Source organism: Rattus rattus, chromosome 10, assembly GCF_011064425.1.
Source record: "Rattus rattus isolate New Zealand chromosome 10, Rrattus_CSIRO_v1, whole genome shotgun sequence".
Classification (NCBI taxonomy): Eukaryota; Metazoa; Chordata; class Mammalia; order Rodentia; family Muridae; genus Rattus; species Rattus rattus.
In genome coordinates this window covers 72986425-73013977 of record NC_046163.1, presented here as the reverse complement: position 1 = coordinate 73013977, position 27553 = coordinate 72986425, and the positions used below count along the sequence as shown (strand labels likewise).

Below are 27553 nucleotides of genomic sequence, written 5' to 3'. Positions count from 1 at the left end.
AGTTGTACATCTGAATCCACAGGCAACAGGCAGAGAACTGGTTTGAGCTTCTGAGACCTCAAGGCCCACCCCCTAGTGACATACTTCCTCCAACAAAGCCACACCTACCTCAACAAAGCCACACCTCCTAGTAGTCCCACTCCCTATGGACCAAGTATCAAACACATGAATCTATGGGAGCTAATCTACTCAAACCATTATACCCACCCTCTGAAAACCACAATGTAAACGTAATTCCTGAGACACATAAAAAGCACCTAACGGCTGAGTTCTCCACTTAATAAGTGCCCCTCCACCGCACTGTCCTACCACCCTTCAAAAAGCTTCCAGGAAATTAAGAGTCCTATTTTGGTCTACACCTCCCCCCCCCTTCCCTTGGTTTTCTTTGACAGTTTAACAAAATATTTCCCATGAACTGGAAAAAATACCTCTAATTTGAATCCTCTTCTTCATCCAAAGTTTTGACATTTGTCAGGATCCTGGGATGTTCAACATTGTCACTGAAAGAATTCCAAAGCAGGACTGAAACATAACTCCACTTCAGGAGTGGGCTTGCAGTGCTTGCCACAATAATTTACAGCAACCATGGGTTAACTGCGTGGGGGTGGGTGGGGGTAGGGTGACTTTAGAGGCTGAGAACCCAGTGGGAAAACTTGAGATTTGCGGATTGTGAGATGAGGCCGTAAGAGAATTCAAATGAGGAAAATATAACCACTTGCCCTAATCAGATGTGACTAGTGCCAAATACAAGTCTGAGGTAACCCGATGATACACAGCTGTGCTTTAGGTCTCTGCTTTTAGGTTCCTGCACTTTATTCTTCAAGTTCGGAGCCATGATCACAGGGCCAACAAGTGTTTCCACGCTTCTTGAATAAGGTGGCCTCTTTGTCTATGTGAGCCAAGGTCCGCTCCAGCTGGTGAGCACACTTAGAGTAGCTATAGAACCATAGCATAAGTAGGAAGTCAGCCCTGGGAGGAGCTCTGCCCGCTGAGGACTCCACCCAGGCTGTGGAGTGCAGCAAAGCTGCAGAGGATCTGGGAGGAGTAAAAGGAGATAAGGAAGGAGCACAGCAAGGTGGGACAATGGAAAACAGTTGAGAAGCCCAAAATTCCTGGCCGTAGCGCAACCCGATGGCCCAGCCCCTTGAACTGAGGCCCCGCCTTTCTGCCAGCCGATTGGCCTAGCTAGCACTACCTTGAGTCACTAGCCTGCCAGGAGCGGCTGGCCACGCCCACCTGTTGTGTCGCTCACCACATTTTAGTTTCAGGATTGTTGCGTCTGTTCACCTATCTCAAAACTTGCTCTCTGGCTTCCTGACGCCCATTTTCCTTTCAGTCTGGTAACATGACGGCGGCGCCTCTCACGCCAGACCCAACGCATCCCCGTCGCAGAAGGAAGAGCTACACTTTCTTCTCCCTGGGCATTTACGCTGAGGCCCTTCTGTTTCTGCTGTCTAGTTTATCTGGTAGGATCAGGAGAGAGGCTGTGTCGAAGGGAAGCTGGGAAGAGCTCAGGAGGACCTGGTAGAGTTCTCCTAGGGTTGTGTGAGTTTTGCTGAGCCTGTGGAGACCATGCAATCCCCATCCCCAAAGTGCAGACTTGCTTAGTAGGCAGCACTTAAGGGGCGGGCAGCCTGAGTGGAGAGAGGGGTAGGTGTTCACCGAGAGCTGTTAGTAGCAGGTTGCTTATGTTGTGGATAAGCCGCTCTGGGTTTGGAAGGGAGGGAACGTCACACTTGGCCTGTTTTATCATAAGTTGTTTCCTTGTTGCCCAAGGCAGTATGGGCTTTGTTTACAAGTGGCTAGTTTGTTTGGCTTTACAATTTTATTAGATTTCTTTTCACATACAGTGTGTTTAATCATATTCCTCATACCCTTACTCCCTGCTCAGAATTATTGTCCATTCCTAGCCAATATAGACAGTGTCTGATTCTGTTACCAAATGGCTGAGACATAGTTTATCTTTCTTTACAGATAAAGTCATAGTAGAAAAGAACAGTCTAAGCATCACTCCTGAGACAAGAATTATAAGTAGCACTCTGGTTTTCACCTTAGTTCATGAACTAAAACTCAAGGTTTATCCCACCACATTTGGATGGTGTTTCATTACATGGAATAAATACTGTACATGGTTACTTTATAAAATTCAACAAAGAACAATACTTACATTTTCTTCTGTTTTGCAACACTCTATGTTTGTGTCTGATATGTACATAATCTTGTCCATGTAGTCTGTATTTCTGTATTTCTCCTTATCAGCATCCATTCAGCAACTTTTGCCTCCTAAGTTCCAGGCTCTGCTGGTCCTGAGGATGGATATGTTAGGAGGCAGTGACAAACCAGTCTTGTTTTTGTGACCCTCTTCCATTGATTGATCACACACATATATGTGTAGGAATGTAAGCAGGCACTCTATTGTGCTGATAGATCCCTAGTGGCAGATACACAGTGTATGATCTATAAATATTTGCTAATATTAACCAAAGTAAATATTACCCAAAGCTTAACATGACATGTTCTGGAATAAAGGAACATGCTTCTCTGACTGGATTTTAAAATGACTGGGAGCAGTGGGGGCGGGGGGAAGGGACGACGACAGGACAAACAACAATCTAAACTCTGACACTTTAAACCACTGGTTTGTTACTGTTTTTCTTATATGTGGAACCTTCTCCTGAAATTACATATTTGACTATCTTCTCTTCAAACTTAGTTGGAATGTTACCTCCCAGAGAGACCTCTGACTATCCTCAGTAGACAGAACCAAGCTCAACCCATCTCTCAGCTTGCAACCACACCTATAAAACTGACTTTTCTGTTATCTACCTCTCTGAATAGGAAGAATCTTTTCTTTTTTCACACAAGGTACTCTAAATTTTTGGGTTTTTATCTTAGTGTTGGCACTCTTACAAATCTCAAGTACCAGAGCGTTAAATATATTTGGCCAAGGCATGGAGCACAGAAAAGATCATTCTTGCTTGCAGAAGAAAAGTTCTTTAAAGAACTTTGCTTTTTCATCAATCACTATAAAAATTTACTTCACAAGTAATAGAAGGGGCAGGTACTAGCACAATAGGAAACCAATGGATTTGTAAGAAGAATAGTGTTTGGGATGAGCTAAAAGTTTAAGAAGATTCTGCAGTTATTTGAAATAAAAAAAAAAACCAGATAAAATGAATAGGATGCAACATAAATGAAGGGAAACGAGATAAAATCTGAAAAACAAAATATAGAGTGAAACACTGAAAATGTAAAAGGAAAACTCATTGTACTAGGTGGGGAAAATTAAAGGTCTCATTTTTGGAACAACTCAATTTGTGAGGAAAATGGTTTATAAGTAGACAGTGCTTATCAGGATTGCAAAAGAGAATCTGTCACATTTTGAGGTTAATCTCCTTCCTTCGGAGGAGCGGCTGCTTCTCTGAACAAAGCTGTAGTCTTCTGTTAGATCTGCTCTCTTAGGCCTATTTTAGGTCTTGCTAAGATCAGTGAATGCTTACACTCTAGTATCTCAGTCTTTACTCTGTGTGCTATAATGCAGGGAATGGTTTTTATGCGGTCAATTGCTGAGTTATTAAATATTAGTAAACAACAAAAAAGAAAGAGAAAAAAAGATAAATGCCCCTCCTTTCTCCAATGTATAAATCTTTAAAATAACTTTTCATTATTAAAATCACGACAGTATAATCCTTGCAAGTGTCTTTGTTGTACACTTATGTTCCTGAGAGAAGTTGGTGCTGGACATTGTGGCCACAGGATGACTAGACTTCATTTTAGCTATTAAACAGCCACATGTGACCTATCTGAGATACCCTGATAGGGGACAGACCAAAGAAAGGGAACTGAGCGCTGCTTCCAGAGTTGAAGCACAAGACGTTCCCTCCAAGTATCTAAATAAAGAGGAGAGAACTGGGCTGAGGACATTCCTAAGTGTGACAAGGCTGGCCAGTAGTGAGTTAGTTGACACAAAAGAGACAAGAGAAAGGGCAGAGTACTAAAGATTCATGAGAGGTGAGTGGCTACTTTGGAGCAGTTCAGGCAATGATGTTTTTATCCAATGTGTGGAACAACTTGATCCTTATTTAATCCAACTTGATCCTTGACTTAGTAATCTTGAGTCCAAACCAGAGCTGCTGTAATGTCCCCAAGCACCATAAAAGGCAATTTCTTGAGGATTAAACACAGGATACTGTGCACTTGCTCTGGGGAGTCCCAGATGAGGACTAGAAAGGGGTACTGCATTGGCACTTGTGCCCAACATGGCCTGGACACAGGTTGCCTAGTTTGACACCTAGACTGCTACCTACTTGGAATGGATTCCTAAAGAAGTTATTCTATCTTGTGATACTTCCGCTTTCTTGTCTTACAGAGGAGAACACTGTTTAAATGATGAGTCGTTAGTTAAAGATATGCTTAGCACAGTGCTGAATATTTGGTATTTCTAATTTTTTTAAAGAAGAATCCTTATCACCATTGTTATAAGAAATAAATTTCTGGTATCTGTTATGACTGTACTTATGGGAAAATACAAACCACAGTATTTGGAATTCACTTTCTAATTATAACAGTAATGCAGAATGAATCCATAATAAACTAGTAAAGTATAAATATTTTGACATGGAAAAGACATTAACACAGAAATGTTTATAGCTAAACTAATAAAAAAATTTAAAAGAGTGGCTGAAAACAGCAAAGAAAATATGATTTTCATGTATCATCAAAGCAAATTTCCTGGATAATGAAGAATTTGAATTTTGGTTTAAAGAGAATAAAGAATCAATCACAGCTCTCACTCAGCTTTGGTACTGGGTACTAGATATGTGCTAATAATTGAGACATAGTCCTTAATAGTCTCATTAGCCATGTCTTACGATGACAGTCATAAGAACATGATTGTCTCATATCTTTTTAAAAAACTCAAACCATCAATCATATCTCCTTGTTTTACTTATGAATAAATGCTTATTTAATAGATGCTGTTTTGAACAAGTCACAGTATTATTACACTGCTACTGCTGCTTGAGTAAAGAAAGGCATTCCCTAATCACTTAGAAACTGTTGAGAACATTTCTACTTTTTCTGTCCTTTCTGTATAAAATAACATTTTTCAGTTGAAAAATGTGGCACTCACACTTCATCTTCATGTTCTTGCTGTATTGTCCCTAGATGCCTGTGAACCACCAACATCATTTGAAGCTATGGAACTCAAGGATAAGCCTAAACCCCATTATGCGATTGGAGAGATAATAGAATATACATGTAAAAAAGGATACCTATATCTGTCTCCATACCCAATGACTGCTATCTGTCAGCCAAATCACACATGGATCCCTATTTCAGATCATGGTTGTATTAGTAAGTAAACTCAACTTTTTGTTTGTCGATTGGCTGATTTCAGACAGTTTAGAATGGGGTTATATACCCCCATTGCAGGGATGCATTTCCTATGTGAAACAAAGCTTTGATTTAAATAAGGGTTTTTCCCTCAGGCTCTGAGAAATTTACAGGGGATCTTTTTTCCCCTTGGCATTTAGTTGATTTCCTCATTGCTACTCTTGTGCTTGCCCTTTGTATTAGTTGCTTTTCTGACACTGAGATAAACAATATGACCAGGTTTACTTGGGCTTATGGTCTCAGGGGTTGGATCCATCACGGTGGTCAAGACAATGGTGGCAGAAGAGCTGCGAGCTCAGGTCTCAGAATGGCGAGTCGGATCAGAGAGTATACTGGGAATGGAACAAGTTTTTTGAAACCTCAAAGCACACCCCATTCCAGTGACATTCTTCTTCCAGCAAGGCTGCACTTCCTAATCGTCCTTACATAGCCATCATCGGGGGACCCACTATTCAAATACGTTTATGAAGGGCACCTTATTCAAACCACCACACTCTTATAATGTAAGCATTAAATAATCCGCAAATCAAAAGAACCTCATAGGATTTTGACTTTTATTCAAGTCCAACTGGCATTGGAGCTGGGTTAACATTTTTATTGTTATTTTCTTCTAGAAGTTCAATGTACTATGTTACAGGACCCTTCGTTTGGCAAAGTACACTACATAGATGGTAGATTTTCATGGGGTGCTCGAGTTAAATATACTTGTATGAATGGGTGAGTTGCTCCTGATTCCATTGTTTTACTTCTCTTTTTAAGCATTCAAATGAATATACTTTAATTTTGCTTCTATATGACAAGTTGTACTTCTAGCCAACCTCAAAGCACACCCAATATTTGGATACTTTATGAAGATAGGAGGGATATTTAATAAATAAATAAATTTGAGGAAAACAAGTCTGTATAATATTTACTATATCTAACAATAAGTCTATGATAAACATTACGAGTGGGGAAATCTTCCAGGGGTAATGATTCAGACTTGTAATTCCAGCACTCAGGATGAGGCAGGTGGATGTCCATGAGTTTGAGCACAGTCTGGGACACACACTGAGTTCCAGGCCAGTCTGGGATACAGATCCAAAGAGGGTGGGTAGTTATGGTGACCCTATCCTTCACAGTCAGGAATATCCACTGCCAACTCAAGGTTGAAATGAGGCTATCATGAAATTGAGGTAGAATTGCTAACCAAAGGAGAATTCTGGAAGATAGTAACAAGTCAAAAATTACTGATCATCTTAACCACCATGTGACAGGAAATTTCAGTTGGAAAATAAGATTTTCCAACTACTTACCTGAAGTGTCTAAAAAGGAGGCCTTAGCCACCACGTAAGTCTTTATTTCCTAAGGCTCTCTCAGAAGTAATTATGAGTCTTGGGGAAAGTAGGCTATGACTGTAAACTGAGTTACATTGATAATTTTTTAACTGTCACATAGAAACACATTCAGTTAAAGCTATATGGAGGAAATTTCCTAGGCACTTTTAGGGAATCAAACATTCAGGCCATAAATCTTTCTTAAAGACAGTGATCTTGTTGAGAAACCCAGTAGATACAAAAAAGCTATTGAGCAAAATAACAAAGAATACCAGATAAGAATACTTCATAGTGGTGACATGAGGGTCCAGAAGTGGATTTAAATCATGGGAAGACTTGATAGGATTAATCCTGAGCTGTTTCTGGAAAGACATTATGATCATGAAATTAGTAAGAGATAGCATTATTTCTACTTGCTCTGTACCAGACTCTAATTTATCTAATATTCTTGAACCGTCCTATGAATGTTTGATTTTTTTTTTTTTTGAGACAGGGTCTCACTATGTAGGCCTGGAGCTTGCTGTGTAGACTAAACTGGCTTTGAACTCACAGAAACATGCATGCCTCTCCACCTCCTGGGTTCTGGAATTAAACTTGTGTGCCACCACACCTAGCTATTTGTATGTTTCTAGTTGAGGAACAAAAGAAACTTTAAATGGTTTGCTGAAGGTTAAGTGGCCATCAGTCACAGAGCTAGAACTGGAGCTCAGACAGTCCTTCCTAAGGAATCATTTCTCCTCTGCTTCATCCTCCCAGAGCAGGACAGATAAGCTAAGGCACAGAAGCATATTAATATGACTGTAGGAGATAACATATCAGATGTTCCTAGATATGACTGTGTGTTCACAGACAAACCCTTCATTTAATTAAAGTTTATTTCGATTTATTTAATACTTTCATTTTACCTTAAAAAAAAACCCTACTCCTCAAACTACTATATTAAGGGGAAAAAACTATTTAAAACTGTCCTTCACTCTTGTGTACACCTTACCAGCTACCAAAGAAAAGAGTAACTCTTTCTTTGTTCATCTAGTTATTACATGGTTGGTATGTCAATTCTACAGTGTGAGCTTAATGGCAACGGTGATGCATTCTGGAATGGCCATCCCCCAAGTTGTAAAAGTAAGTAAATCCTCTTTTTAAAATTTAGATTATGAGTTCTCAACCATTTTGGCCTAAAGACCCTATTACGATTTTTAGATTGATAAGTACCTAAAACACTTTTCTCTGTGGTTATACCTATTGACATTAATCGTGTTGAAGATGTTTTAATACAATTATTTTGTTTTAAGGACAATAAACACACATTTTTATTGAAATTTTAAAAAGTGAGGGTAGGGACTGTGCTTTATAGTTTTGTAATCTCTTCAGTTTTTGGCTTAGAGGAAGACATTCGGAGTTAATACACTTGATTATCAAAATCTGTAGCTTCTGCAAAACCTTATTGTACTGTGAGGAGAAAATGATAAGTGATATGCTAAGTATGAGTGTGAGTGCCAGCACAGTAAACGAGTGTAGCTGTCCCTTAACACACATTTCTCATCAGTATTCAGTGTAAGTTTTTTACATTACAGTGTTTCATCAGTTGATCATCATGTTTTCTATAGAGTAGCACAAAATTTAGCATGGTCCAACAAATAAACTTTGTGTTTTCCCTCAGGAACATGAATATTTGTCTGAAAAGATCATTTCTTAATGGTTTAAACTTGGGGTGCTGGATTTTATCATAGAAACTCTCTTCTAGATGAAAATGGAGGTCATAAATAACTTATAGAAATCCAGTATCAATGAATTTGTTTACAATAATTTATAGAACTTTCTAATACTATAGTGAGTAAAAACTTATCTTTTAATTTTCTTTTTCCCTTTTTTTTCCTTTTTATAAAGAAGTCTATTGTTTACCACCTCCAAAAATAAAAAATGGAACACACACCTTTACTGATATAAAAGTATTCAAATACCATGAAGCAGTAATTTACAGTTGTGATCCTAACCCAGGGCCAGATAAGTTTTCCCTTGTTGGACCGAGCATGCTATTCTGTGCTGGCCATAACACCTGGAGTAGCAACCCTCCGGAGTGTAAAGGTAATCATCTTTTCTTCATTTGTAAATAGTTTTACCTAAAAGTAAACATAGCCAGCATATGCACTTCCTCCTCTTATGAACTATGTTCTAATTTAATTTTAAGGCTTTTAAGTTAAATAAAAAAATAATTCTAGTTACGCTGTTCTCATTTTGTGGTGTGTGAACTACTACCCGTAGCCATGAGGTAGGATATTGTTTTGAAAGAACCAAAAACTCAGTATATACTGGCTGGATAACACTGATAAGAAAGTGTTCTCTTGTGTTACAGGAAGGTGGTGGAGTGGATGATAATCAGCTGCCCCCCTCGCTGAAAGAATTGTAAAATCTGGACAAAAATGTTTGGATTTTATATCATTTTGTTTTGTTTTAATTCTAAAATGTTTAAGATTACTAAAAACATGGAGACACTTTGTCTTGAAAGAGAGATAGATAGCACCGAACCATAGCAAAAGTTTATTCATCCACGTCTGCAAGGAAAATAAGTCTAGGTGCTAAGACATTCTTGTTTTGTGTTGGTGGTTTTTGTTCTTTTGATATAAGATCTCACGGTGTAACCCTGGCTAGCCTAGAACTGATAGAGATCCTCCTACTTCTGCTTCTCAAGTGCTAGAATTAAAGGTGTCTATCTATGCCTGATGACTAATAGAATCCTCAACAAATATAAAAATCTAGTAACCGAAAGTACATTATCTAATCTCAAGAAGTAAAAGTAGAAGTCAGTAAAGAAATCTACAACATTTGAAAATTATATAAAATATACTTCTAAATATCTATTGGTAAAGAAGTCAGAAGGAAAACTGGGAAGTATGTGAAATCCATAAAAATGAAAACAACATCTCAGAACGTCAGAATTTGCCAGGGTTCATCTGAAGTATTAGTTCCTAGTACAATATGTTTGCTTTACAAAAAGAAAAAGTGTAAACCAAGGACCTAGGGACAGACCTATTCCTAGTCTTCCATTGTAATATCTAAACAGCATATTAAACTGAATATCAAGTTGCAAGAAAGTGATAAAATAGACAGATATCACAGAAACAGAATAGGGAGAAGAGAACAAGAAAAGTAATCAAACCCAACATCTAAGTTTTAGAGAAATTGGATAAAGCAGAAAAACCTATATCAGATTGGCGTGTGTGTGTGTGTGTGTGTGTGTGTGTGTGTGTGTGTGTGTGTGTTGCAATATTAAGAATAAAAAGGAGGACATCACTAAAGATCCTTCAGATGTTTTTTTTTTTTTTTCTTTTCTTTTTTTCGGAGCTGGGGACCGAACCCAGGGCCTTGTGCTTGCTAGGCAAGCGTTCTACCACTGAGCTAAATCCCCAACCCCGATCCTTCAGACGTTTAAAGATGATATTACACATAGTTTCATGGCCATCAGTTTGACAACCTAAATGAAACTGACATTTCTTGAAGACACAAGATACCAACTTCACTGGAAATAAAGATAACCTAAAGAGTCCTTATCTCTAGAGAAATAAAATCTATAGTTAACAGCACTTTCCTGAGACCAAAAATTATAAATGATATAATAAAATTAGCAGCAACATCCTTAAAATATAGCACTAAAATGCCCAATAAGACATGAGAAGATCAAACTTATGGTACCTAAAGAGAGAAGTCTCTCATAACCAAGTAGGACTTGCTGGTGTAACGAAGGGTTACAAGTCTGCTTCAGTACAAAGTTAATTAGTGCAATTCATTATTGAGAGTTATATATATTCCCTAACCCCGTGTACAGTCATTTTTTTTTAGATGAAAAAAGAGGAACAACTACAAAAACTAAGTAAGAGTATTTGACAGAATTCATCGTCTTTTCATTGTAAGACTCAGCAAACTAGGAGAAAAATTATTATCCCTTCATTGATAAACAATGTCCTATAAAAGTCCTGTAGTCAACATTATGGTAAAAGACTCGATTTTTTTCTAATTAAGAAAGGATCTAGCTAAATAAAATCTACTCTCACCACTCTGTTCAGCACTGTCTGTGCTGGAGGGCCTGCCCAGAACAATAAGCTATGAGAAATAAAAGGCAAAGAGTGTAAAACTGTCCCTGAATACACCTTGAGATAACACACACACACGCAGACGCCTTTACACGCACGCACGCCTTGCACGCACACACACACACACACACACACACACACACACACACACACACAACAGACAACAGTACCAGGAACTGGCAAGGAGATGGAGTAGTTGGAACTGAGACATTGCTGGTAAGAACAATACAAAGTAGAGCAAGGATTTTGTAGAATACATTTGAAAATTTTTTATACACATACACTGAAATAAATATATATGATAATATATTATGTATTACTTTTATTGTCACTGTGACAAAATACATGATAAGAAACAAATTAAGAGATGACATTCTGGCTCATCACTGTGCATCGTGGAGGTAAGGGCATAGTCACAGGCATCTCCTTGGTGACAGCATTGTGACTAGGATTTCTCTAATCTTAGCAGAACAAGAAACAGAGAACAGACAGGAAGTGGAACAGGGTTATAAAACTTTGAATTCCACTCCCAGGGTCCCACTTCCTCCAATGAGGTTCTACAGTTCTACAGCTTCCCCAGCTCATGCTCGAATATGGAGGGCGTCTGGCCCGTTTGGCATTCAAGCCACTGCATGTACCACACAATCAGCAGCCCACGTTAAATGCAAACACGCAAACAACATGTTTAAGGATGTTTTGGCTTCATTATTTACGACATCCCAAACTGGAAACACATTTACCTTATGAAATGAGGGACAAATACCTGTTGCTAATAGAAACAATGAATTAACACTCAGGAACCAAAATGAGTGAAGTTTTAGTTTATGCAAAACCAAAAGTGGATCCCACGTTCCTTTTACTTAGTGAATAGTGAAATGGTGAAAGGCAGGTGGTCCCCTCACATGATAGGAATAGAAAACAGACCAATGGTTGGCCTGTTGTGGAAGTAGGAAAGCAAGCGTGTGTCGCAGCAGACCTGGAGAAAGTTTAGAGCGCTGGAACTTCTCTGTGTGTGGACTGTGTGCCCCTTAACGTGTTTTATTCAGAACTCCATTGTACTTGAAAAGGTGTGTTTCACAACATTCAAATTATAACCAGCATCCCTAACTAAATATAGCTAAAATTTGTAATCATATTTATTCATATATTTTAAATAATATATAAATATTGTATAACTAAATAAAAGATTAGTTAACCTGAAGAAAGGTCAGTGGGAATCCAACATAATTTATGAAGAATTTTTTAAAAAGAGAATTGGCTTACAGACTTGTGAAGAACATTAAGTACGAAAATATAAATGTAATTGGCACTTAGGAAAAAGAAGCAAAGAACAATATAGGAAATCATTTGAGCCATATGTGCAATCTTTCAAAATAAGACCCCATCTCAACATATAGTTGGAATTTACTTGAATAAAAGCTGACAAAAATTGACCAAAATTGTATTCAAAACCATCTCAGATCTAGGAAACTCAGTGAACTCTTTCTGTCTCTCTGTCCTTCTCTGTCTGTCTCTGTTTCTGAGAGACAGAGAGAGACAGACACAGAGACACAGAGAGACACAGAGAGAGTGAGCAATTTGGTAGGTTTTAGTAGTTTGCTACTTTAAAGAACCACGAAAGCAGTAAACAGTAAACAGCTGGTTCCTCTTAATTGATGCTGGGAGATAATGGTGTCTATTAAAACAAAATAATTAACCTATGATCTTTCATCAGGAAGAAACCCTCCAAGACAGAGTGTTTAAAATAAGTGAACCATTTCCATATAAACCAAAGCTGAGAACCTTACTAGCCAACCTCCAAGAATTGTTAAAGGAAGCTCTGGGCTGAAAGGAATAGAAGCTCAGGCCCACATGATCTGGTCTTAGCTGCAGCTCGATTTCACCTCACAGTGTACTCTGGCATATCCACAGTGCCTAGCCTAGCAATTTTTATCCCTCTCCCAATCCTTTTTGTAGATTATGAATCAGTCTAATAGATTGTGACTCATTTTACTTCTTAAGGAATATGAAAAAATGGAAAATACCCTGTGTACTGCCATGGGTTGAATTTCAATGTGAACTTTTGAGAGAGCTCATACATTTAGTAAAAGGCGAAAGATTTATACGATCTGAAGAGAAACCAGAGTATGCGCTCATACATTTAGAACATAAAATATGTTCAACTCTAAATTGTAGTTTTGAAAGTTTCAGAAAACTGATATGAAAAATAAACCAGATTTTTATTAAATTCTTTGCGATTTTCTTCTTTTCAGTGGTAAAATGTCCATTTCCAGTGCTACAAAATGGAAGACAGATATCAAGAACTGAAAAAAAATTTTCCTATCAAGCACTAGTGCTGTTTGAGTGTTTGGAGGGATTTTACATGGAGGGCAGTAGCATGGTGGTCTGTGGTGCTAAGAGCTCTTGGGAGCCCTCTCTCCCACAATGTCTTAAAGGTACAAAGGTTGTCTTATTTTCCTTCTTTATTTTTCTGGCGTTTTTTTTTTCCTTGCTTGTTTTTAAATTTATTTCTTTGATGTTAAATATTATGATACCTGAAAAACGGTTTTGTACCCACCTCAAGCCTCTGCCATATGTGTATAAAATTGTGCTATTGTGGTTGGTTTTTGTTTTGTTTTCTAGGAACTTTAGTTTTTAGATAGAGCATAGCAGTATGTAAGCTCTTTTAAGAATATTTCTGGGGCTGGAGAGATGGCTCAGTGGTTAAGAGCACCTACTGCTCTTCCAGAGGTCCTGAGTTCAATTCCCAGCAACCACATGGTGGCTCAAAACCATCTGTAATGGGATCTGATGCCCTCTTCTGGTGTGTCTGAAGACAGCTACAGTGTACTCATATGAATAAAATAAATTTTAAAAAGAATATTTCTGTATCGGAAGTAGATTGCAACAAACTTTCAGAGTAAATTTAAGACTTTTCATTGCTATAAAAGTCAAGAATGAAAGGCATGGGCTCATGATAGGGAAAGGTTGGTCTAAATTAGACTGTTTTGGTTTCCAATGTGGTCTGCCTCAGTACAAAACCTCCAACTTTGAGTTATTCAGGTTTAGTGCAATTTTGCTTACATTTTCTTAAAAAGATCTTTTAAATTCCCAGTGGAAGTACCAGTGGTAACTCTTTGTGTTCGACCCAATCCATATTGTTATTTTTCTCCAGTGGCACCTCCTCCAGTACAAGTTCTCCAATTATACCTCCTATTTAATAATTCCCTGTCTATATTTTAAAAAACTTAAATTCCTGGTGATTTTTCAAATACCCTTTAAATTCCTGCAGTTCTACTTATTCATCGCTTAGTACATTTAATGTATTTGCAGCCATTTCATTTGTCAGATGCAGTAGCTCTATTTCATTTGCTATAGCTCCACTCAGGAATAGGAATGTTAACGTAGAAAAGTTATACCGATTTTAAATGTGTATTTTAATGTGTAAAATAATATAGTACCTCTCTTATTGGGCTCAAGACATGAGTGGGATGGCTTTAAAGGACTTACGCAGTGCCTGGTGTGCAGGAAGTGCCTACAGTTAGCTACCAATCTTGGTTTGGTTTGAATCAATCTTAATGAAAAGGGAGGTTCTTGGCTTCTGTATGTTGGTGTTTTCTGTACTAAGCTTTGCTACTTTATTCTTTTTTTTTTTTCAAGTGATTTGCTTATACTTTTGATCATTATCATGTTAGACTTAGGTGATGTTTCAGTTTCTGAACTGTAATCAGTTAAGGGGTGGGAGTCTTGTTAGTCTGTTTGGGGTCTTGTCATGAAGCCCAAGCTGGCCTCAAAGTCACGAGACTCCTTCAGTCTCTTCATTGCTAGAATTACAAGCATGCAACATGCCCAGCTTTTCAGTTCTTTCTAAGTAGTGCATATAGATAGAAATTTCTTCTGCCTCCAGAATAAGACCTACATTTTCCATTTCCTTCCCACTCCCCTTACCTACTTAAAATTTTTATTTATTTTTTTATTTTTTATTTTTTTGTCTTTTTCAGCTAGTTTTGACAACAGAAACTGGATTTCTTAGCAACTGAAAGCTAGGAAATATCTACTACTGAAATGAAATAGAAGTTCCTTTTGAAGATTCCTAATTAGCTGCTGTTGAGCGTGGAGAAGTTGCTATCATGGGAGGAGCCATCATTTCCACCTCAGTGCTCCTTCCTTGGTTCCACACAGAGGCAGCACCAACCAGACAGGGAGAAGAGCATTAGGCAGGGCAGACTGTAGGCTGCAGCTAGGGCTAGCATCCTAGCTTGACTTTGCCTAACCAAACTGGCTTCATTTCTATGAGCTTTGGATTCCTGTTGCTCTTACAAGGATATTGAACTCAAGTAAATCTCAATTACTGGTTCTAACTTGTTTAAAATATGTTCTATCTCCTTAACATTTTAAAGGATGCAAAGAATTGAGAGTTGTACATGATCACCCAGTAATTATTAGAATGCCTTTTTCCTTTTTTTTCTTTTCTTGAGACAAGAATTCCACTAGAACAGGCTATGGAGAGCAGGCTGGCCTGGAATTCACACAGATCTTCCTGGCTCCAAGTGTTGGCATTAGAGGTATCACAATGCCTAGCCTCTGGAATATATTTTTATAATTCCTACAAGATCCTGATGCTTCCCAGCAGCTTCCTTCTATATTTTGGTTGAGTATACATTGAAATGACTTTTTGAAAGAGTTGACAGTAAGCACCTGATAAAAGATTTAGTTTCTTATTTGAAGGCATGTGAGAAAAAAAAATAAAAAGAGAAACTAGATGAATCCTTCTGTAAAATAATAATTTAAAAAAACTTGGTAGAATTGTCAGTCACTTTTTATTGTCCATTAGGGAAAGATGTGCGTTGGAAAGCAGCAGTAGCAGCCTGTACCGGTGGTGCTATGGTAGGTCTGATAGTATGTGGAAGCGGAGAGATTATGATGTTGTTTGTATGGTATCTGACTTGTTAGGGTGCATGTTTACCTTGAACAAACTCTTTTTATAATTTACTTTTAGTCACCTTATAAGATTTGTATTTGTAAATACAAAGCTATAATGAACATTCTTGTACACGTCTGTGCAATTATATATGCAGATTAAACATTCGAAGATCAAATCCCTAGAAGGAGAATTATAGAGAACAGGAAGTATGTGTATTTTTTACTTTGACGGCTAATCTTTTTGAAAATTTTAATATTAGAATTAAATCCATAGTTTTATATTAATAAGTCAAGTGAATTGATAGACTCAATTTATTTTTCTAGGTCCTAAGCCTTCTCATTCTACCAAGCCTCCAGTTTACGGTGAATCAGGTTTGACAGTTCTTTACCTTAACCGATGTCGTTAAGAGTTCTATAAGATATTGGTGAAAAATGGTGTCGCTTTAATTTCATTTCTTAATTTTTAAAAAAATAGAGCTGAACTTTTTTTGAGATGGAGGTGTCACTGTGATGATCAAACTCTTCAAACCCTCATCTTAAGTGACCTTTGCCTTTAGGTTCTTGCCAGCAAGTCATTTACTCATTTATCATTTATTCATATTTTCCCCCTTTTTCTAAAATATTTTGTTGATTTGGATTTAATAGTTTTTTTTATAAATTAAAACCCCTTTAATGTGAAATGAATGTTTTTCTAGTATTTTTACTTACACTAGAAAGTTTTAGGTTTCTATACTTCTGGATATAGATTTATTTTTATACATTTAAATTATATAAATAGTGTTGTCAAAGTTAATTACTATTATATTTAGGGTTGCTTTTTATTTGTTTTTGTACATCAACCTTATCTTTTCTTTCCTTTTTTTCTCATTATTTTATGGTGTGTGTGTGTGTGTGTGTGTCTGTCTGTCTGTCTGTCTGTCTATGTTTTTTGTTTGTATGTGCATACAAGTGTAGCCATATGCAAGTGCTTGTGGAAGTCTAAAGTTGATGCTGGGGATTATTTTATATTTCTCTTCCACCTTATTCACTGTGACAGGATGTCTCAGTCAAACCCAGAGCTCACAAATACAGCTAGCCTCCAAGGCTAGAAATACAGGTAGACTGCCTATCTTCATGTAGGTTTCTGGGGATCAAAACCTCAGATCACTACTCTTATGTATCAAGTGAGCTATCTCCTCAGTCCATCTTTTCTTTTTTAAAGCAAAACTTATATCAAACTGAATATTTTCAATTGAACTGTTCCTTTCACTTAATGTCTCAGATTGGGGTTTATTTAGATCTAGTCTCATAATAGTTGCATTTTATATATCATACTTTACTATTCTCCCAGTGGTCATGTATGTCCAGAAGTTTTACATGATTTGATGGTTATATATTAATTGTTCTACCAATGTTTATGAGTCGTATGTTCTATAAAAAGCTTTAGGTAAGGATGGGGGTGGAGAGATAATTCAGTGGTCAAAAGCAAGTACTGCTCTTGTATAGGACCCTGGTTTGATTCTCAGTACCCATGTAAAGTGACTCACAATCACCTGTAACTCCAACTTCAGGAGAACTGACACTCTCTTCTGGCCTTCTGGGGAACCTGAATACACATGGCACACACATGCACACACACACACACACACACACACACACACACACACACACACACACACACACACACACGAATTAAGAAATAAAAATTAAGTTTTAAATAAAAAGCTTTTGGTGTTTCCCTGAGTGGAATTACATAATCTCAGACATATATCTGAGTTTGTTGTACAAAATTGTTGGTACGTTTGAAACATACGATGATGTTTGCAGGGAGAGGTAGCAGGGTTCTTCCTTCCTCATTTTCATTTAGGGACTAAGGAGGGCAGACGTAAGTGACCGATAAGCAGAGCTTCTTCAGCTGGGGAGAAGAAGCTTGCCCCCTTTCCATTGTACATAATGTCACAGGTATTATGGCCCTCTTTCTCCTTTGAACTCTAGCCATTCCTGTGTCAGATTTATCCTTTTTAAACTATAGTACTCTTATTTTTTTAATATTTGACTTTTTTTTTAAATTTGTAGATCACTATGTTAATTTTACAATTTAACCAGACAACTCTTTGGCATTACGCACACTGACTTTCTAGTGAAACCAATTCCCCTTCATCATCCCTAACTGAAATTTCCACTGTAAACAATGACTTCCTTCCCTCTTGCTCCCAGCACCTGCTTGAACACTGCTCTCTTTGTTTCCCCTTATAATGTCTAAGTACTCCCTACAACTAGATCATACAGCATTTGTCCTTTTATGTCTTGCTTACTTCATATAGCTAAATCCTTTTAAAACTATGTTGCAATCCATGTAACTTTCATCTGGTGCTAGAACTCTCTTCATGTCTGAGTAATAATCCACTGTGTACATTGTCACACTTTGCTTATCTGGTCATCTGTTGATAAACTAAGGTTGGTTATGCACACCTCCTAGCTAACAGTGTTGTTTTGAACATGGAGTTAGTCACCTCTTCAAAGTTTCCACTTTTAATTTTTCTAGCGTACATCTAGGAGCAGAACTTCTAGGTCATAAGGTGATTCAATTTCATTTTTTGAAGAAATGTTGTGCAGTCTTCCACAGCAGCTACATGATTTTATATTCTTCCTAGCAGTGAACAAAAGGTCCAGATTTCCCACATCTTCACTGTTACTTGTGCTGGTCTTTTGTTACATTTTATTTTGTTTTTATAACAAGAGCCATCTGTTTGTTTTGTGTTGCTATAACAGAATATCACAGATGATGGTTTTTAATGGACAGAAACTTCCCTTCCATGGTCTGGACTCAGGGAGATATGAATGTCAAAAGGCTCTTTGGAAATGTCTTCTGGCTACAGCACAACATGAGAGAAGGGTAAAGAGAGGTAGGGAGGGGTCTGTGCAACATGACAGACTGGCGCAATAGTGAACCCAGTACCTAGGTAATGGCACATGTGTGCCCTCATCCTCTTGGCAGGAATTTCTGCGTATTGAAGAAAACAAGCATTCAAGCCACAGTGCTTGATTGGGTGTCATTAGTTTTACTTCTATTTCCCTAATATTAGTGAAGTATTGAGCATCTTATCACGAGCTTGTTGGTCACCATGTATATCCTTCTGAGAAATATCTATTCAAGTCTTTGGGCTTTTCGATTTTGATAATGCTGTTGCTAAGTTTTAAGAATAACTTTTATTTTCTATAAATAGCTTGTCAAATATCCAATTCACAAACATTTCCTCTCGTTCTGTGCGTTTCTTTTTCGTCTGTTAGTTCCCTTTAGTGCACAAAACTTTTCATTTTGATGAAATTCAATTATCTGCTTTGCTCTTATATTGCCTATACTTTGTGTCACACTCAGAATATCAGTCAGACCTAAAATCATAAAGTGTTTCCCCATATTTTCTTCTAAAAGTTTTATAGTTTTCGACATTCTCTTTAATAATTTGAGCAATCTAAGCTTTTTATTCTAAAGCTCTAGCCTCATTCTTTTAGCTGAAAATATCTAATTTCCCAACACCAACTGGTGAAGAGACTACCCTTTCCCAATGACTGTTCTTGTGCATCCTTGTTTAAAATCACCTTAAATGTGTATGCATGTTTATTTTTTGAGTTCTATTCCATTCCATAGGTCTGTAATGCCTCACTTTATCTCAATACCATACTGTTTTAATAAGTATGAATTCTCTCAACTTTGTGTTCTTCAGATTTTCTACTGATTTAGGATAGATTTTTCTACTTCTGCAGAAAGAAAGCATCATCACAATTTTAACGAGGGTTACCTTGACTCTGTAAACTGAGTGTTAAATGATTTTATAAGTATTAAATAAGTAAATATTTTTGTCTAGTAAATACAAGATGTCTGTATTAGTTTTGTTGTTGTTATGACAGAACTCTATGAGAAACAATTTAAAAGGAAAAAAAAAGATGTATTTTCACAGTTTCAGAGGTTTTTCTCTATATTCTGCTAACACCACCGCTGTGGACCTAGGGTGAGGCAGAACACAGTGATGGGCGTGTGTGGCAGAGTCTGCTCATCTAATCGCTAAAATCAGGGAGAAGCAGACCACGTGTAGCCTTCAGAGGCCTGTGTCCTCCAGCTGGGCCTGCTTCCTAATTGTTACCACTTATTAATGCTGCCATCAAGTTATAGATCTAGCACTGGATTCTACTAATTTAACCAGAGTGCACAAAACACCACCATTTTCAGTGGCTGGGTCTATCAGTTGAGTACCAAGTCTTCAACACATGAGCTCTTTGTGGATGCTTTGCACGCAAACTACAGCCATGAGTTTCCATGCATTTATCTTTTTAATCTTTTACAGCAAAGGTTTGTCAATTTCTCTGTGTAAGTCTTATACTGCCTTGGGATTATTTCTAGATTTTTACCTTTTTAAATGCTATTTCCAGGATAGTTGTTACCATTTCCTTTTCAAGGTAGTCATTGTTCTTGGTGTGCTGGTCTTCTATTCCCCAGCTTTGCTGAACTCATTAGTTCTGTGGGAGACTGTCTACACAGAAGCACATGTCATGGCTGGGGCTGAAGCAAAGTTGTACAGTGATAGGCTACCATAGGCCCCGATTCAACTCCAGCTGCACAGGATGACATCACTTTCAAACATATACTTTAATGTATCCCTTTCTAACTTGTAACCATTTTCTTTTGTTTTTCTTACCTAATTGCTTTGGTTAGATTTTAGCACTATATTGACTATAAGTGGCAAACACGGGTACCCAGTCTTGTTCCTGATTTTAGAGGGAAAGTTTTCAGCTTTTCATTATTGATAAAATTTACTGTGGGCTATTTTTATTTGGGATTTATTTTGTTGAGAAAGTTTTCTTCCATTTCAGGTTAATAACTAAAGTATTTATTGAGCCCACTCAGTATTTTTAATTTTAATTAGAATCTTATGAAATTTACAGACCAATTTTGAGAGGAAACTATATATAAAAAGGAACTATATATATATGTATATATATATCACTATATAATATCACTATAGGGATTATTACTGGTCATGAAGAAAGCTAATAATGAAAACATGAAACTAGGATCTGATGATGCTACTCAAAATACAAAATATTTAAGGAAAATGAAAATTTAGGAGTCTTTATACATAGGTAAAAATAAGCAGAAATTGAAAGGATTTTGACTTCTATTTCTTTTTTGTTTTATTTTACTTAACTCGCTTTTCTTTCCTTTTTTTCTTTCTCTAGGATATCCTAGTCCCCGTGAAGGAATATTTGGCCAAGAATTCGGTAAATTTCAATTACTTACACCCCTGAAATATGACACCTTAATAATTTACATGGAAATATCATGAGCAGTTAAAGAAACAGCCTCTCTTGTCAGTAGTGATCGTTAAAAGTTGAGATTACTAACTTTGGGCTGACACCATGACAAATCAGTCCTACCATGCAGAGTGGCATGTAGGTAAAGTACAGTTTATAGAAGGCCTCAATAGGAAGTCAGTCAGCTCGTGTTAAAGAGCCTACAACACAACTTGCCTTCCATGTGGGTCTCTTCCTGTTGGTGTCTGATGTACACAGGCCTTAAAGTGCTATGAGTTGGATTAGCTTTATTTTCTGTAAGACTGGCTTAAAATAACTTATGTAGACTTCAGTTTATACAATATACATTAAACAAAACCAAGTATAGTTACAACAGTTAAAGTTCAATGAAATTTAAAAAGTTATGACAAAACAAAAATCTGCTGCATTTTATTTATTAGATTAGATTAGCAATGATTACTCTTAAAAATTATTTTTGGCTTTTTTTTTTTTTTTTTATAAAATTGTGTTTCTATCTGCATGGGAGAGTACGTCTGATAAACCCATGGTAAATGGAATATCCTGAGTTGAAAGTGCACTTAGCATATCTGAAGATTATCAGAGGGGGTAACATGGTCAGAGTTCTGATTTCACTCATGTGGTCCTGGCTTCCCTGTGCTACCAAAATCTAAGAGCCTTATGTCGTATTGCTAACACAGGCAAAGGTCAAAATTCAAAGTTCAGCACTGTTTTTTGCTGAATATGCATCAGTATCGTACCAATGTAAAATGAAGATCATTGGGTCAAACCATTACAATTTGGGAACTTTCTATGTATGCTTTAGCTTCAGAGTTTGGTCGCTATGTATGACTATGCCCGTAAACCCAGTGTAAACCCAGTGCTTTCTTAAACTGTTAAACATGTGATAACTGTGAGAGCAGAATTCAGACTATAACATTTCATTCTTTGACTGACAGCAATTTAATAAAAATTATGCAACTTTAGAATCAAATCCATTACTAGACATACTTTCAAAATTTACAATTTTGTAGAATTTAATGTTCTCTGGTGACCTAATTAGCATCGACTGTTAATTTGATACAGCCTAGAGTCACCTGAAAAGGCAGTGTCAATTTAGGGATTGCCTAGATCAAGATTGGCCTGCAGGCCTGGGGAAAGGGCGTTGTCTTGATTGTTGATTTGTGTAGGAGAGCTCAGCCCACGATGGACAGAACCTTTCCCTAGGCTGATGGTTGTATTCTGTTTAGGAAAGCTAGCTAAAGCCGGGCGGTGGGAGTACACACCTTTAATCCCAGCATTCTGGAGGCAGAGTCAGGTGAATCTCTGTAAATTCGAGGCCAAGCTTTAATTCCTGAATCTTCATAAGCTTGAGGCCAGCCAGGTCTACAGAGCTAGTTCCTCAAAAACAAACAAACAAACAAACAAACAAACAACAAAACAAAACAAAACCTAAGAAAGCGAGCTGAGCATGAACCTTCTATCAAGTCAGCAATAACCTTTCTTCATGGTTTCTGCTGTATTCCCTTAACTGTGAGTTTCCTGGTTAAAAAGGTAATGTACCATGGAATAGCTGACAGGCCTGTCTTCCTGTCTTCGTTCTTGCCTTGACTTCCCTGAGTGAACTATAACCCAGACCAATTCCTTCCTTCTCTATGTTGCCTTTGGCCAGAGTATTTGATCTCATCACTAGAAAGAAAACCAGCACAGCCAGTCAGTCAATTATGAAGTTTCTCTGGATGACTTATCAATGTTTGCAGACATTTCTTGAGCATGACACATAAATGCTCTGCTACTGAGCTACCTCTTAGGTTACACGTTGAGAAGGGAAGGCTTTTGGTATTTAGGATTTTGTTTTCATTTGCAAGGTGGGATGAGGGCATAGAGAGGAAGACGGGGCCCTGATAAGATTATTATTTGTAAGAACTGCAAATAGTATCTGTTTAATTAATTGACTGAAATTTATTTATAACATTGTACAGATCCACTTTTTGAGAAAAATGGATTTCTTTTTAAAATTATAAGAAATTGCAGAATGCATACTGAACCAAACCAAACACAAGAAGATAGTATATTGCATAATGAATTTCCTCTATCACTGAATCCTAATTGTTCTTTAATATTTTTTTACTAAACTGATGGAATAAGAAAAGAAGTAATATTGAAAATTGAATTTCACAAGTTGGGACCCAAAACCTGGAAATGGGCTTATGACTATTCTTTGATATAAATGACTTGGGCACATTAGTGATTGTGTTCTCGTAAGTGTGGATTATCTGAACCAATCTAGAAACTTCTAAATGTTTGGCTTCTTTTTTCTCTAGATGCATGGATCATTGCTTTGATTGTTGTTACTTCAGGTGAGTATCCCAAACTTTTCACTGCTTAAATCTGTTACTGTAAAGCAGCACTTTAAAAAAAAATTTTTTTGTTGTTGTTGTTTTGCTTTGGCTTGTGTAGCTTTTAAACTTGAAATTAGCTAACTTAGAAAAACCTGGCCGTTTATGTATTACCCTTTGTTAACTTACTTTATTTCATATTCTGTATGTCTGTTCAGAAGTAGCCTGTAAGCAGTTCGGGCCTTCTGAAGCTGGCACACTATGAATGTTCATCCTCACTATGCTCTTGATAATTCTTTAAATTAACCCAGAGATCTCTTCTTCCTTACTGTGGTCTGTGATTTCAGGGAATTGGATTTAAGAATAAAGATTCTAGATGGAATCTAAATCTATAACTCCTTACCACTGGATTATCACTGATTTATTTCTTTTGCTTAGATTTTGAGTCTCGGCAGTCATTCTTGATGGGGTCCAGTAACTGCCTTACAAACCATACAAACACTGATCCAGTCAGAAAGGGATAGTTTATTCAGCATGCACCCCAGGGCTAGTTGACCAGGGCCATGACCAGATTCAGGAACTGAACCATGACCTGAGTTAAGATCCGACAGGGTTTTTAAACCCCAAGCCCACAAATATCTGTGCCAAGTTATTTCATCAATTAGGATTTAGGGATAGGGGATTGCTTTAGCAACATGTCTTTGTTATACATTTATCCTGCTCCCATTGGTTGGGGTATTCAACTGTGGCAGGGGACTTGCCTTGTCTAAAATTCATGTCTTTACTTGTCCACCAGGATGGGACTTGTCTAACAGCCGTGTCTTAACTTGCTAACCAGGATGTCAGTCAACCACACACATGTCTCTTTCTGTAGGACGTCAGTTCCCAGGGAGGTCTCGGGAAATAGTTTCTTATATTGGTGCACATGTCTCTCTTATGTTGGGGGGTCTATCCCATGGGCAGCTTTTACCATAAATGTTTATACACAGGTGCAGGAAGTGCTGTTGAGTGGTTGGTTTGGGTCCAAGCTTATTGTAGGTAGTTATACAAAACAGTTCTATTGACTTTTAGCATAATTGGTTTCCAAGGGCACAGAACATAATAGAATATGTACTCAATCTTGGCATTAGAAAGTTTCCTAGTAACAGCAGAAACATATGAGAAAGTTTCCTTATAGTGGCAGGCTAACCAAGTAACTGTTAGAGGCCCCAACTTTCTCCCTGGCTAGGCCTTAACACTTCATCTAGGCCTTAACGACTCTGAGTCCCATGCTGTTTATTTCCCTTTTCTTGCAGTTGTTGGAGTTATTGTAATTTGTCTCATCATACTCAGGTGTTCTGAGTACAGGAAGAAATGGTAAATATTCTAAATTGTCGTCCACGAAACTGTTTTGTCTTTTGCCTTGCACACCCTCCTCTTCCAGGCCTGCCTGTAGTAATTTGCCCTGCAAATTGCATTTCTTTGCTAAAACATGGTCGGCCATTTTTACATCTTTAAAGCATAAGGATCTGTATGAAGTGGCTTTTTAAGCAGCTATTATCAGTACAAGAAAGTTTTCTATGGGATTTGAAAGTTTAAGCTGCTTAGTGAAACAAGATTATTATAAAGCATTCCCTATTTTCTAAGTTCAAATGTGGCCAAAATTAAATTTGAAATATTTCACTGTGATATTTTTATTTTGTAGTCACTGTGATTTTTGTGATAAAAGCTTACATTTGTCTAACTTGGCTAGTGGTAAGAAGCTATATAGGGGGTCTGATTTTTTTAAATAATTTAGAGTTATCTATTAATTTTAACCAGAGTGATTAAGACTGTCACCATTTGATTTCTTTCATGTTCTCCTAAATCTTTTGAATAGTAACTCATTCATTAATTAGTATTAGAAATAGCTGAAAGGCTAAAATTAGAATAAGGTGACTTTATTTTTAAAGTAAATAAATTTATTTTAAAGATAAATTTAAATAAACAATCACTAATATATGAATAAATTTCATATAAATAGGTAGGTAGATTGAGCTTTTACAAGTGAAGAATATACTTCTATTGTATAGCCCAAACTTGATGATTAATTTAAAAGGAAACATGAAACAGGGCACTCTATTATCTTTTATCTGTGTTCTATCTCTATAAAGACTAAAACAAAGGAGGATTAAAACAGGAAAAATTAAAAATACATATACTTCAGAAGAAATGGGGATTTAGAGGAGATGGGGGTATTTAGGGTGGCAAGTCCCTAGGCAAAAACAGGGAGTTAAATTATTAAAATTAAATGTAGCAAATTTACCTGTAATGGAAGATTTGGAATAAATCTTAGGACACAAATTAGATTAGTCCTTTGAAGTTTCTGATAGGATTTAGGTAATTTCATTTTTTTTTTGTCACTTTAAAATAGCTCTGAAATCATTCCTAATAAATAAAAGACATGTTTCATGTTTCCTTTTAAGTTAATCATCAGGTTTGGACTAAATATTCTTCACTTGTATAAAGCTCAATCTTTTCATTTATTTTAAAAATAAAATGACTTTATTCTAACTAACTTAAATAAAAACATCACATAACTAGACAGTTGGTGTATTTTTTTTCTTTTGTCTACTTTATTGGGTTCTTATATCTACCATCCTCCCAACCCTTATTCTACTCTAGTCCCTTTCAACTTCCCAACACTAAATAGGAGAGAAAGGTTAGAGGGGAAAGGGTGCACAGACCTCGTTAGACTACTTCCTGCTGATTAAGGACTTGAGTTCCTTGGGGCAAATCCAACCTATGACATCAGGAAACTAATTTCTTCTTCTCCTCTTTGCTCATGGCCACCTGACAAACTGCAGCAGCAGGAACCAGCAGCAGCCTCCTAAGAAAACTCCACCCACCTCAGGGATCTCAAATTTACACCCTCTCAAAAGTTCTCAGAATTCCAAATACCACACACTTGAAGAAACTATCTGCAGCTGGCAAAACCATCCCCTGCTAGTGCAGGAGGCAAATCATAATCCCCTGCTGTGAAATGGCCTCTTATCCCACCTCAGGGCTCTCAGTGGTCTAACAGAAAATTAAATACCTAAAAATGTTTTGGAAGATAATTTGTCTTCAAACTGTAATGTAGTCACTGTACAGAGTAGTGCAATTATAACGTTCCCAAGAATGGTGTGGAAAGAAGTTAATTGCCTCTTAATGGCCACTGAGCTAAAATATAAATTGTATTGATAGTCTTTTAAGATATAATTTGCACCTTTTAATGACAAGATGCCAATATAACATATGGTGGTTAAATTAAAAGTCTCCCCTATACTTATCATGCATAAGGCATCAATCTCCAGCACAGAGAGAAAGTAAATCAGAATGCTTGCCTTCAGAACACTGACGTCCACATACGGGTGTGTGTGGGTCTCTTGTTTGTTCTCTGGGACTATTTCCTGATGTAGCTCTGGCTAGCCTCAAGCTTGTGATATCCTCCCGACTTGCCTCTCTAGTAGTAATATACCTGAGTCCCAAAGAGAGAGATGCACTTCTTCTTTAACATCCTGAACAATATCTCTGTAGACTTATGAATCATCTGGAGATCTGATCTTTTGGTCTGGCGTAGGTCTGAGACCTACTGTCTAATGCATTCCCAAGGGTGCTGTATGGCCTACTGTATAAAATTATCCATTGTTGAAAATTTAAAAATTACTATCATGCCTTTTATTTTCTTTTCTGATATTAAGATCACGAAGTCTTTTTTTATTTTTCTGTTTTTTTCTTTCTTTCTTTTTTTGAAATAGGGTTTCACTGTGTAGCTCTGAGTATCCTTGAACTCACTTTGTAGACCTGCCTCTGCCTCCCAAGTGCTTGGATTAAAGGCTGCACCACTACACTCAGCCATAATGTCTATCTCTCTCTCTATATGTGTGTTTGTGTATCTTTTATTTGTAGAAGTGTTTTGTTTACATGTATGTAAATGTACATGCCTGGTGCACAAGGAGGCTAGAGTAGGGCACCAGATCCCCTGGAACAGGAATTACAGCCAGTTGTGAGCCACCACATGGTTTGAGGAACCAGACCTAGATTTCTCTACAAGAATAAGTGCCTTTTACCACTCAGCCATCTCTCCCACCCCTCAACACCTCATCTGTGTATAACTTTTTCAAGAGTGGGTTAACAGTGACCTTTATTTAACTTTTTTTGTGCTATCTTCTTTATAAGATTTATTTATTTATACGAGTACACTGTCACCATCGTCAGACACACTAGA

At 37.2% G+C, this 27553-nt stretch overlaps 1 protein-coding gene across 1 annotated transcript; it reads left to right on the top strand.

Annotated features, from left to right (window-relative positions):
- The first annotated feature begins 1053 nt into the window (after positions 1–1053).
- Positions 1054–27553, top strand: LOC116911078 (membrane cofactor protein). Its single transcript, XM_032914862.1, has 11 exons — positions 1054–1466; positions 5167–5355; positions 6009–6111; positions 7744–7832; positions 8598–8795; positions 13051–13233; positions 16025–16072; positions 20915–20956; positions 23311–23346; positions 24621–24681; positions 27084–27553. Exons 1-11 carry the CDS (start codon positions 1346–1348, stop codon positions 27112–27114), a joined length of 1101 nt encoding a protein of 366 aa, XP_032770753.1. The 5' UTR covers positions 1054–1345; the 3' UTR covers positions 27115–27553.